Source organism: Crocuta crocuta, unplaced genomic scaffold (genome assembly GCF_008692635.1).
Source record: "Crocuta crocuta isolate KB4526 unplaced genomic scaffold, BGI_CrCroc_1.0 scaffold303, whole genome shotgun sequence".
Lineage (NCBI taxonomy): Eukaryota > Metazoa > Chordata > Mammalia > Carnivora > Hyaenidae > Crocuta > Crocuta crocuta.
In genome coordinates this window covers 688,805-702,029 of record NW_027528276.1, presented here as the reverse complement: position 1 = coordinate 702,029, position 13,225 = coordinate 688,805, and the positions used below count along the sequence as shown (strand labels likewise).

The window sequence follows — 13,225 nt, the reverse complement described above, 5'->3', positions numbered from 1 at the left end:
AAAATGGTATTTTAAAAAAATTACACAACACAGAATTCATGTTCTTACACTATGCTAAAAATTAGAAGAACCTCCCTACAAAAGGTGCTATATGTGGCAACCAAATGTGAATTCAAGAAAATTAATAAAACTATTAGAGAATTCACCGCCAAATATTCTACCACTAGTAACAACAAAGCACACAAAGCAGTAAGCGAGTAAGCAATAAGGTGGGGGCAAACTTTGAATATCATACTTAGATGTCCAAATATAAGCAATCAAAGAGTCTATTATCTTACGTTTGCACTAAATTAGGGATTCAGCAGCAAATAATACTAAATACTACTAACATATCATACATTCAAGATAACTTATAAAGTATATCCAGCATCCATTATCTCTGTGAAGTTTCTGCTGATAGTCTTATCCTGTCCTATCAAGTAGAACTGACCATGTTTCCTCTGTGTCCCACTGAACACAATAATACTTCCACCACAGCATCTCTACTCAGTTTTATGTTAATCTCCCTAAGGAGACATGGAGCCCTTCAAAGCAGGAATCACATCTAAAGTTTGTTGAATGAATTATACATAGGAAGAAAAGAGCAGATACGACCATCTTCAACATGCCAGGTTCTATAGTAGGTGCTTTCTCATTCTCCCCTCACATAATCCTAAAAACATCCCAGTGACATTAGTAGTATAATACCCATTCCCAGATAAGAAAATGGACCCAGAGAGTTTAACTGCTTTACCCAAGGTAAAATTCTATTTGAATAGAGAGTCAAGATATCAAACAGAGATACGCTTTACTTCTAAATTCAAGTTCTCTCTCTAGATCACAGTACATACCAATATGTGAAAAATTTAATAAGTAATGGCTAAATTAAATATAATACATAAATTAAAATTAAGATGATTCAACCTATTTCTCCTTCTCTTGTGGAATATGAACCATCTTTCAATGGACTGAATCCAAGTAACTTTTAGTACTTGAAACAGTATCAGGAAAACAGTCTTTTGGATAAGGATAAGCTCATGAAGATATTGGCTTTTTTTTTTCCCCTGTGAAAGCAAAAACAAGGTGTTTCTAAAGGAAGGAATAAATAGTAAAGCTAAGCTCCTTTAATGTACTTGCATAATAACAAGAAATAAATGGAAACACCATATAACATTTAAAATTCCAAAATCAGTGCAAAGTATTATGAATAATTTAAAAGGAATTTCTCAATCGACATTAGATTCATGAATGTTCGTAGACTGTATAAAAACTTACGATTTTAAGAAAAAGAATGATCAGCTATCACACTACAAAAGCATTGTAAAATTTAAAATATAAAAATATCTTACCATACCTCTGGATTTATGAATTCTAAAATCTAATTTTTGATCAAAATTTCATAACAAATTACAAATATGGTAAAAATGAAGCTGTATGTTATACAGAATTCATTCAATTCATCTACCAGAAACCTCATCTATTCACAAAATAATATATGACCTACATTTATTTTTTCCATATTTCATGAAGAAAAGGAAAAACCTTTTAAACAATTAATTGTAAGATTTTCAATTTCTGAACTCCAATTTCAACTACGTGGATCTGATTTCAAGAATATGTACGCAACTTGGACCTTACCTTGTCCAATAAAAAAGTATATTATATGCAAACCAAAATACATTTCAAAGAAGGCTATATACCAAAAAAGATGAGACTGGGTATCTCTGGGAAATGCATTATTTTTCTTCTTTGCACATTTTCAAAATATTGTTGAAAAACATGAATCATATTTGAAATAAAAATGCTATGCCCAGAAGCATGTATTTCAAATGAATGAAGAGAAATATGCTACTTACAAAACTCTGTAACTGGGTTTTTAATACACATTCATTTGACAAATCCTATATACATGTAAAGTACATTAGTTAAGCTACTAATAAGGTCTTAGTATTTCTGTGGCATTTTCATAAATAAGTTCTACCAAAAAATGTAGACCCTCCTGAAATGAACAGACATCGGGGTTAGATACAGTCAGGTACCTGCTTATACGCTGTGACACACGCTGAACTACAGAACTTCTTGGACTGGCCCTCTATCTGAAGCACATGGCACTGTCCAGAGCCGCTGTAGCAGTAGCCCCCACAGTTCTCACAGCAGTTCATGGTGAGGTTGTTGGCAGAGCGAAACTTAGAGAAGCAGGCATCACTGCAAAGTTTATGTACCACATTCTGGTAATTAACTTCATGTCGAATCTAGAAATTAAAAAACAACAAACGAATGACAAACATAGACCATCAAAAGCTGTTCTTGGGGTGCCTGGGTGGCTCAACAGGTTAAGCATCTGACTCGAAATCAGCTGGGCTGACAGCTCTGGGCTGCTTGGGATTCTATGTCTCCCTCTTTCTCAAAATAAACACACATTAAAAAAAAAAAAGCTATTCTTTAAGCACAACATTAGATTTCCTCCCCCACACACAGACACATCTCAATAAAGTAAAAAGATGACTTACAACAGCATTCTTCTGACACATGCTGCATTTGGTTGAAATGCTATTCGTATTTATGGTGACAACAGGTTTCCTTTTCAGTTCGTATGTTGACAGACATGACTGACTGCAAAAATCTTTACTAGCTGTGGTATTTTCAAACTGGGCACTGATCACATCCTTTGGATTTAAAATGTCTCTAAAAATGATAACAAAGATAAAATAAGCCACAGATCATTTGTATTTTTCCTTTTGGTGAGTTAAAATAAGTAACACAGAGACAATTATAGGTGTATGGAAAGGGCACTGTTACTTAAATGAGAAAGCCTGGGTTTTCCTGGATATATTGATAAATTGCTCTGTTCCATAAAACAGAACTGCTAACACATGGCTTACTTCACAGAACTGTTGTGAGGATTAATATACTACGTTTCAAGACTAAAAGGCTACATATCAAACAGTTGTCATTCATTATCTCTAGTAGGTGGGATTATAAGAGATATGAATTTTCTTTTTCAGGCTCTTCTATATTTTCAAAATACTCTTTAAAAATGATACACTTGAAAAATAAAAAAAACACTGTCATTTAAGAGTAAAAGTATAGGGGCACCTGGCTGGCTCAGTCAGTAGAGCATGCCACTCCTGATCTCCGGGTTGTGAGTTTAAGACCCACGTTGGGTGTACAGATTAATTAAATAAAACCTTTAAGAAATAAATAAAAGTAAAAAATACATTTCAAGCTACACAGTATATATTCTATCATGGTTATATAAATTAGAGTATTTCCATATCTAAATAACTTAACTCACAAGCATTAGTCGCAAAGGCAATGAGTATTAAAATGCTGTTAAGGCTCCTTATCACTCCACCCCTGATCCTACTCCTAAACCACTGTTCCTACATAGTAATTCATCAGGCAGTTTAAGTGTAAAGCGTTTTAAAAGCGAATGGAAAAAAATGCCTTAATAAAAGTTTCTAAATAGTGTGTCTCATGAATATACACACACAACAGTATATAAGCCATTATATTCATTCTTGTATCTTAAACAGATTATACAAATAGAGCACTTTTTTAAAAAGATTATAAATATCTCTGATTCAATAAAAGACAATCATAAAACATAACAGGAATCATCACAAGGAACACCTCATATGCTGTAATGTATAACTTCATGCCTCATCTTCTATACTTAGTAGCTCCAGGCTGCTCTAACTTTCTGCATTTTTTTTTGCTTTCTCAGTTATTTTTAAACTAGATTTTAATGTATTTCACTTATTGGGGTATTTACTGAACACTTACAGTGAGCCAGCCACTAGCTACATCCTGTGTAAAAATATGGTACAAGCATGCACTAAAGGCACCCACTAGTATACTGGGCCAAATAGACAAATGACATATAAAATACTGTAACAGAAGAATTCTTAAAATATAAAAGTGAACTAATTATGAAAAAATATGACATACAATAGAAAGAGAAATGAAGAAACAATTATTTCAGACAATAATTAACATGAAGAAAGGCTATTTTTGCTACATCTTAAATAGGAGTTTTCTAGAAAGTTAAGGAAATAAGGTTTGGGGAGCAGCATGGATCAAGGCAATGAAGTACAAAAGAAGGTAGTTTTCAGTCTCCTCAGTATGCTTAGCATCCAGCTACCTTACTTCTTATTATAGTAGGTTTTATCTGATTCCAAACAATAAAAATTCAGAAATGATACAGACAATCCCAAAATAATTACTTCTCTGAATATCATATCAAGTAATTTTATCTAACAGTTTTTTAAAAATTACGCTCCAAATTATCTCTTTTAAATATTTTGAAACATTTTTAAAAACTAAGCATTAGGTTCTTATTACTAAGGAAACCTAAAAATTAAATGATGATTAGCTAAAATACGTTCAGAGTTTAGGTTAAATTCAAGATGCTAAGAGATATGGTTAAAAGAGTAAGAAAAATAAAACTTACTACAAACAGCTAATGAGGTTTTTTTTTTTTTTTTTTTCTCTTCCAACCTAAGTGCTGCTGCTATAACTCTACTGGTCTATAAAAAATAGCAGTGGCTGGGGCGCCTGGGTGGCTTAGTCGGTTAAGCGTCCGACTTTCGCTNGCTGTCTCTCTCTCTCTTCTAGAAATAAAACATTAAAAAAAAAAAATAAATTAAGAAAAATAAAAAATAAAAAAAAAAATAGCAGTGGCTATCAGGAAGGAAACCGTTTCTATCTCTACCCATTCAAATTAAATCGAAATCCTTGGGATCCTTCAAGGGATTAATTTACAAATTAAACCTGTTTGATTATATGGACTGGCAGGGGCAGGGGATGCATGTGCCAAAATTAAGCAGGTAGGTGACACTGAGGAAATCTTTTAACTTCTTTGAATCCAATTTCCTTATACTTAAAGTACAATCCAATTCAATTTTATAGTCAGATAAGCCAGACTATCCTCAACTGCTGTAGTCTGACTATGTAAGAGGAAAACAAGGGGAGGAACAGTAAAGTGGTAAAAAGGAGATAAAAGAGTAGTTCAGAAAGAAAATAGAATGCAAGGAAAAACAAGACTGATCAGTGGCTGAGGGCTGAGCAACAACAGAAAAGATATCCTGTAAAATGAGAAGGGGAGAAAACAAAGAAAATGGAGAAGAAAGGCCTGAGGTGATAGGCAGGTAAGGAGTACCTGAAAAAAAAGATAGTAAGAGGCAAATGGAAAAGAACAAGGGATTAAAAAAAAAAAAAAGGATAATAGAATACATGAATGAAGAGGTAGAACAGTCAAAAGTCAAGAAATGGTGGATGAAAAAGGAGATTTATGGATAAGACCAAACATAATAACAAAAGAGAAATGCAATCTTTTATTTTTTTTTAAGGTCTTTATTTTATTTTGAGAGACAGAGACAGAGAGAGCAGGGGAGGGGCAGAGAGAGAGGGAGACACAGAATCTGAAGGAGGCTCCAGGCTCTGAGCTGTCAGCACAGAGCCCGACACAGGGCTCAAACCCACAGACTGTGAGATCATGACCTGAGCCAAAGTCAGATGCTTAACTGACTAAGCCACCCAGGCACCCCGAGAAATGCAATCTTGAAGGATAACCAAACTACATAAGATCAAGATATGACATGTAGGTAAAAATGACCTATCTCCAGATAACGCTAGGCAGACCAAAGGGTTGTAATACATTTAGATGAAAAGAAAAATATGTACGCACAAAATTTAAAAACAAAGAAAGAGGGCACACATGTTAAAACTTCTCTGAGTTTCTGGGGTGCCCTGGTGGCTCAGTCGGGTTAAGTGTCTTGATTTTGGTTCAGGTCATGATTTCATGGTTCGTTTCATGGGTTTGCGCCCTGCACTAGGCTACCCACTGACAGTGCAGAACCTGCTTGGGATTCTCTCTCTTTCTCTCTGTCTCTGTCTCTCTCTCTGCCTCTCCCTGCTGTGCACTCTGTCTCTCTGAAAATGAATAAAAAAAACAAAAAGACCAAAAATCCCTTCTGTGAGTTTTCTATGGTCATTCTGAAATTCACTGATACCTCTCTGAAATATCTAGGACTATTATTATGAAAGAAGAAATAAAATCAAAATTTCAAAAAAGTGCTGATAACCAAAGTAGAATTAAATAAAGAAGCATAAAAGGAATTTATATGAAACTGTCTCATGGCAAAACAGAAAAAATACCTATACATACTATAATTTTCAAGTTGAATTAATCTTAGAATCTGATGATGAATATACTATAGAAATGGGTACACACTTTGAAAAGCATGCTTTATAATTCAAACAGTATAAAGAAATCTATTTTTGCTAAATCAAACATGAAACATAAAGGGAAGCCCACATAACTAACTTCCAAAAAGACTTCTAACCACATTCAAATGTCTTTCAAGTGTCTAAAATACCTTTTTCCAATTGAACCAGAAGAGGGAGCATCTTTTTCCCTTTCCAGACAGAGAAAGGGAAGGATCCAAGTAAGGCACTATAAATACAAATACCTAAACTAATAAATCATGGTTTGAATAGTTTAATGTGAGGCCAAAGTGTTTCAGAACAAGATCATTATTCACCTTTTTCTGACTTATTTAAGCAGTTTTAACAATCACCTTACTAAATCAGCCAAAATTAGTTCATATTCTTCAAATATATCAGGATGATCTCATCAAGGTCTAAGGTCATATTCTTTTGATATTAAACACTGAAACGGAACCTCTGAGGCAGTTCAGACATATTGAAAAGATAATAATATATACTGGAATCCTTTTTATTCTTTTTTTTTTTTTTTTACCCTGGAGTACTTTTAAGGAAAAGTATTAAATGGATTCCAATTAGGTAACAGGATACATAACTTTAAATATTTTTTTGGATTTAAGTATCTATTACCTACAAATAAAATATTGTGGTATTGTATGACCTAGATGGTGTTATTTTTGTTTTATAAAGCATCTCGAATAACGTGAATGAAAAGGCTGGTTTTAAAAACATCTCAAAATACAAAAGGTATAGTATTTACAATTAAAATAAGCTGAGCACCCAGTATTCAGAAAAACTGAAAGTAGCAACACACTGTGGCAATTACCAAAAAATGTGGAAGTGTAGAAAATTAAACAATACACATATAAGAACAAAGTGTTTTAAAAGGAAACAAGATAATTTAGAATTCATGCTATACTTTGAACAACTTGAACAAGTTTTCTTGGAGGGAGGAGGTGGTGGGCGGGCAGGTGGAACTGTATATCCAGTGAGGCACAGTGTAGAACAGAAGAGCTGAGTTGACCCCTTCCTCTGATAAGCAGTTTGCCCCTTCTGGAGGATTTTTTTACAACCAGAACAGGAAACTCGAACAGCTGTGGCTGGAACTGAAGGAAGCATTTTATTCATGCCAGATGACGCCAGTGAAGGCTGAAAGCCAGTAGTCAATTGTGGAGCTTAAAAAAAAATTAAAAGAAAAAAATGTTTTACTTTTTATCATGAATTTTATGTATATATCCTTTCTTCCTCTTCTATAACCAGTCTTGAAACCCAAAACTAATTATCCAATATAAATGAAAGCCATTCTAAATAGGCAGAGAACTGCCTAGTTTACTAATACAAGTAGATACTTCCTCTCACTCATACTGGTCAGAATAAATAAACATGATTCATTTACTCAATTGTGTTTCTTACCAAGAGGACTGCCACTGACTGAAAACACAGCACTAATTTTCAGTTCCCCTTCTTGAGTTTTTTGCTGTTGGCCATGACTATACTCCTTTAAAAAAGAAAATAAATAAATACTTAGAGACAAGAATAAATAGAAGGTATCTAAAGAAATCCAGACATTTAAGAAGCTTTACTTTGGCTACATGGATGGTGGGGTGGGGAGGGGAATTTATATTACATTACCATTAATAAGAAATAATGGCAAGCAAACTATAATTGCAGTAAGGGTATATAATAGGTTTGTATATGCTGAGAAAGTATAACAAACAAACAAAAATGAAGGAAGTCACCCAATTAGCCTTGTAGCACTATCAGATATTTAAACTGTGTTTGAAAATTATTACAGTGTTTTAAGTTGCTGTTTATCTATTATAAAAGTAATACACACTATACAAAATTGAGACAAGTAGAAATTAGAAAAAATTCTAATCATATTTCTATCACACCAAAGCAACCACCATTTTCTCTTGGTATATTTCTTTCCAGTCTTTTCCCCTTCTGTATTCAGAGATTTTACTTCTCTACACAGTTATAATTAAAATATATCAATTCTAATAAAATGATTTCTTGATCACTTGAGTCAATGGAACATTTACATATTATTACATTTTACTCCAAATACTTCAAGTGGCTAAATGCTGATTTTTTTTTTTTAAGCTGGAGTCCAAGAATCCCTGAGGTCTACAGACGTAGATGTATTCTAGGGAGTCTGAGAATTCTAAGAGAACATTTTTTAAAAATGTATCTATTTCAATGACTTTTTTGGTGAATGTAAACTTATTTTTAGTCATGAATAACCACATATAACTGAGTTATACTACAAGTTTTCAATGCTGTTATTTGCTTTAACAATTATATTATTGCACTGTGAAACCTCTAAGTGGCAGATTTAACTTTAATTTTAATTGTTTATCACAATGAAATTTGCAAAACAGCAGATGTCTTATTCTTGGAATTCTCAGGCAACTCCAACATAACCCCTTTTTTTTGTGGTTAAAAGGTATCTGGTACATCACTCAAGCTTGAGAAGTACTGATAGATACGTATTATTTAATAGATATACCAGATTACACAGGGATGAGACTGGGAGGGGGTGAACAAGGCACTGGACTCAGGCACAATATTAAGGTACCAAAAATCTCAGTAATCAAGATAAATAGTATTTTAATGCGGTGTTTTTAAAAATCAAAAAATGCAAAATCCATGAAGAACAAAATAACAAAACTTTAAGACGGGGTATGTATTACTGATTTTTCCTTTGGCCTCAGTCTCCAATTTGATGGCCCTGCATGACAATGAGATTATATAACCATAACCCAAGGTCAGTCCATTTGTTTCCTCACATTTGGTATAATTAGAAATGCCATGATGAATATCTTCAGTGAATATTCATACTCTCATACTTAAGCATTATCTTCTAAGGGAAGGATTCCTGAAGTGAAATTACTAGGTGAAAAGGTACACAGTAAATATTCTTGATACACAATGAAAGATTTCTTTTTTAACTTCTGATTAGATTTATTCTAGCAATTTGTGAAAAGCCATTTAAAAGTCTTTCCCCACTACTGTTTCAATCTGCAATTCTTTTTGTAATATCCTCTTACAAAACAGCATTATAATATAACAATATTAACCCTGTATAGCATGTTATCAACATTTCCTCAATATGTACTTTTTTATAAAGTTTCCATTTCTATGCCAAAAATCTAGTTTTTACCTTTGTGACTCCTTCAATTTCTTATAAAGTTCTACTTCCAGAATAAAATACTAAGAAAATGGTTTCATTGTTTCTAATACTGTCCTTTAATCCGAGGTCAGCAAATTTTAGCTGCAAAGGGCCAGATACTAAATATTTTTTATTTTGGAAGCCACACGACCATAACTACTCAGCTCTGTCCTGGTAGAGCAAAAACACCCATAGGTAATATGTAAATGGATGAATGTGGCAATGATCCAATAAAACTTTATTTACAAAAACAGTGTGCAGAAAAACAAAAAACAGAAACACAGAAAGCAGGCTGGATGTGGCATGCTGCTGCTAATTTACCCAACCCCTAATTTAATCTATCTGGAATTTATTTACTTTGATGTTTAAAGGGCTATTCTTTTTCTTTCTCTAAAAAACCAGTAAATTCCTTCCATTCACTGTTAACAGATCAGATTGCTTTAAAAATGTCTTTTGTGGCAATCTATTCTGTATCATTATCAGCCTAATTTTTTTTTTTTTTTAAATAAACTCTACCCCCAGCATGGGGCTCAAACTCAAGACTCCAAGTTCAAAGTCACCTGCTCCACCAACTGAGCCAGCCTAATTTTAGAATATCTCACTATCCTAATAAACGTAATTGGGAGAGGTTTAACCATTTTTAAAATAGTCCACCACTATCAACCTACTTTTTTAGAACACGTCTCCTGTTTGTGTGGATGCATGCTTATTCTTCAAAACATTAGAACCCACTGATATTATCATCAGAACTATATCAAAACTGTATCTTAATTTAGAAATAACTAATATCTTACATTTTTTCAAAGTCTCTCCATTCTATCAAATTGTCTTTTACCTGACATAAGTACTTTATAGTTGCTTCGCCAAAGGGAATACCAAATATTTTCATCATATTTGCTGAGAAACAAGTGATTTACAGAAATATTGTCACCTTTCATATAACTAAATGCAACTAATTACTCCACTATACTTTCATGAGCTCTATTAATTCTCTAATAAAGATCCTTACCAGAAAATGATGACAATTTTGTCTCCCCTTTTCCATTATTTCTTCTAATTTCTTTAACATGTACTGGGTCGAAAATCCAACAAGAGTTAAATAATAATGCTGACATCAGTAATTTGTGTTCTTTTAGTAATTATTAACAGGTTTCCATCATTTTACTCTTAAATTCAATGATTGTTATTGATCTGAAGTAGATATTTCCTTACCATGACCAAGAGAGTATCTATTATAAGAAATGTATAGTAAATTACACAAGATGTCTTTCTGCATCTACGTATCTATCCAAACAGTCTTATTTGACCAGTTGATGAAGTTATGTATTAAAAGATTTCCTAATATTGACTCATCCTGACATTCCTACATTATATAGTATATTAAAGCAAATTTCAAGTAAAATAACTTTTTTTAGTCTCAGAAAACTCCCCAAAAAATCAATACTTATTAATATACTTTTTTAAGTATAATCAGCTTTTTTTCACTGTTTATGACAATTATTCCAAACTTCAGATACATTCATTAAGCCTCAAGTACATATTACTTATATACTATAGTAAAAAACTAAGTGTATCTTAAGTGCTCTATTTATACACACCACACAATGCCTTCAAGGCAGAATCATGTTTATGTTCTCATCCCCTCTAATAATGACTAACTTTACAAATATTTAATTATAAACAATGGGTAATAATAAAAAGTGAAAATCTGATGACTTCAAAAGCTTGCAGAAGTTTCAGGTATCAAAACAAAACAAAACAAAACAATCCTTTACCAATAGCATTACCTTCCCTTTGTTTACCATAAAGGAAGAACTGTATCAGTATCCCAAGGCAGTATTTTAGAAATGAATAACCCAGTACCTACAGCCAAGTTAATTTGATACACCTTTAAAAAGCCCCAGCATTTAATTACTACATTCTACTTTCTAAAACTCTATGACTCACTATTGTGACAATTAATGTGCTTTCCCATCCTAATCCAGTTACTTTAACAAGAGAGTTAAACTTTAAAGAGATTTTAACAAGCTCTTTTATTGGGAACAAAAAGAAAAGAAAAATATCATGACTTCAATGTGGTATTCACTGAATTTCCAATTTTTAGAACCAACAGAAAAGGGGAAAAGTAAATATAGGGTCTCTGGCTCTTTAAATTTTCTATTTTAATAACCTTCTCCAGGCAGTTTTAAAAATTAAACAACTTTTATTTATATAAAGGTTGTTAGGATAGTAATAAAGTGACCTTGATTATGACCCCATAGTGGTTCCTTTCAACCTTTATGAACTTCAGTACCCTCATATATAAATGGAGTTAATACCACCTACTATGGCCTTCTTATATAGGAAGATGAGGCAACATACTACACATAAAAGCATCTGTGCCTATAAAATACTACAGAAAATATAGTCACATGCAGTGGGGATCTGAATAAAGAAATGGAATTGCAAGGCCAAATGATATTATGCCAATAATAGAGGTAGGAGAATGACAACTGGTGACCCCAGAAAATCATTAACTGAAGAAATAATCAAGAACAAATGGGCAGAAGTCTTTAAATATATATATATATACACACACACATACATTTCAGCACCTTAGGTGATTTGGAAAGTAAAGAAAGAATGGAAAGTAAAGAAATTCAGACCAAAATGAATTGTGTAAAAAGGAGAATTAGGAAGTGAGTTGAAAGTAAAATTACAAGTTAAGCAAAGAGAAAAGCCAAAGGAGGTTTTGATAAGGTGCCATGAACTAAAGGTATGATCTTATTAAATCATAAGAAAAGTTATTACTGGTGACGGACAGTCAAAAGTAAAGCCTGACCACAACTGTTAAACCTATCCATATTTTAAGAGAGTTAGGTTAATAGTACTGGTTTAGAAACTGTTAAAATAATACATTCGGACTCCCTTTTCCAGTCTATGGGAAATGTATAAGAGTGAAAGCATTAGGCAGTATTGGACAGCAAAGAACACAGATTTCTAATGGTCATGGGAGAAAAATACCTAAGGGAAGAGGGCAATGAAGGAGAGGAAATGGGGAGGAAAAGGGGAAGGGGAACAGGAAGGAAAGAGGAGGGAAAAGAAAAGAAAGACCAGGTATCTAGTATCTAACAGAAGGTACCTAGAGAGAGATCTAAAAGAATTATTAAAAGACCTGATCCTACAGAACCAGTGTGGCTGATAATAGAAAGGACTTCTCAGAGAAAACCTAGCTTTATCTACTCACATGCTGGGATTGCTCCATTGTAGGATCAGGGTAAAGAATGTCTCTGGACCTTATGCCCAGGACCTATATACACATTCCTGCTTGGTTCTCAAGAGTCCAGTCAATCAAATGCTGAACCTTTTGAGGAAGTTCTTCCCCATAATCATGATGAAACTTCATAATCGGCATTTTATAACACATTATTACACTTTGAATAGCATATAAAAATGTAGGTGTTTATGACAATTCCATCCTGTCGGTATTCTCCAAACATTGGAACTGCTGGTTGTTTTAAAAAAAGTAATATAAATAACCCTTCCTGATGCCCTCTTCCCCCAAGATGTTTGGTTTTTGCTATACCTGCCTTTTCATCCTAAAGAAAGTGCCACTGGGCCACATACAGAGAAAAAGTGATGCTTTGGGATCCCTGCCAGTATTATGATTTCTTATGAATTTCCCATGTCCACACTGGGCATGTAAAGAGATAGGAAATCTTCCCTATATACAGATATGTTTGTAGTCTTCTGAGGCATGAACTTTCCCTAGGTTACCAGGGAAACTTGCCACATGAACTTTACCTCGGTTACCAGGGCATTTCTTTATCCCAAATTCAGATAACCAAGATCTCCACTTTGCCT

General features: G+C 33.3%; 1 protein-coding gene across 3 annotated transcripts in view; it reads right to left on the bottom strand.

The window, feature by feature from the left end:
• ZMYM4 (zinc finger MYM-type containing 4) overlaps positions 1 to 13,225 on the bottom strand; it is a 118,815-nt gene that overhangs the window by 44,032 nt on the left and 61,558 nt on the right. For 2 of the 3 annotated variants that reach the window (XM_077753094.1, XM_077753095.1), the window contains 4 exons: positions 7,621 to 7,705; positions 7,127 to 7,382; positions 2,490 to 2,664; positions 2,019 to 2,231 (listed from right to left, as the gene is read on the bottom strand). In XM_077753094.1, coding sequence (XP_077609220.1) covers positions 2,019 to 2,231; positions 2,490 to 2,664; positions 7,127 to 7,382; positions 7,621 to 7,705 — 729 coding nt within the window. Of the gene's footprint in view, positions 1 to 2,018; positions 2,232 to 2,489; positions 2,665 to 7,126; positions 7,383 to 7,620; positions 7,706 to 10,391; positions 10,455 to 13,225 lie in introns of all 3 variants that reach the window. The other variant, XM_077753096.1, reaches the window with a different exon arrangement.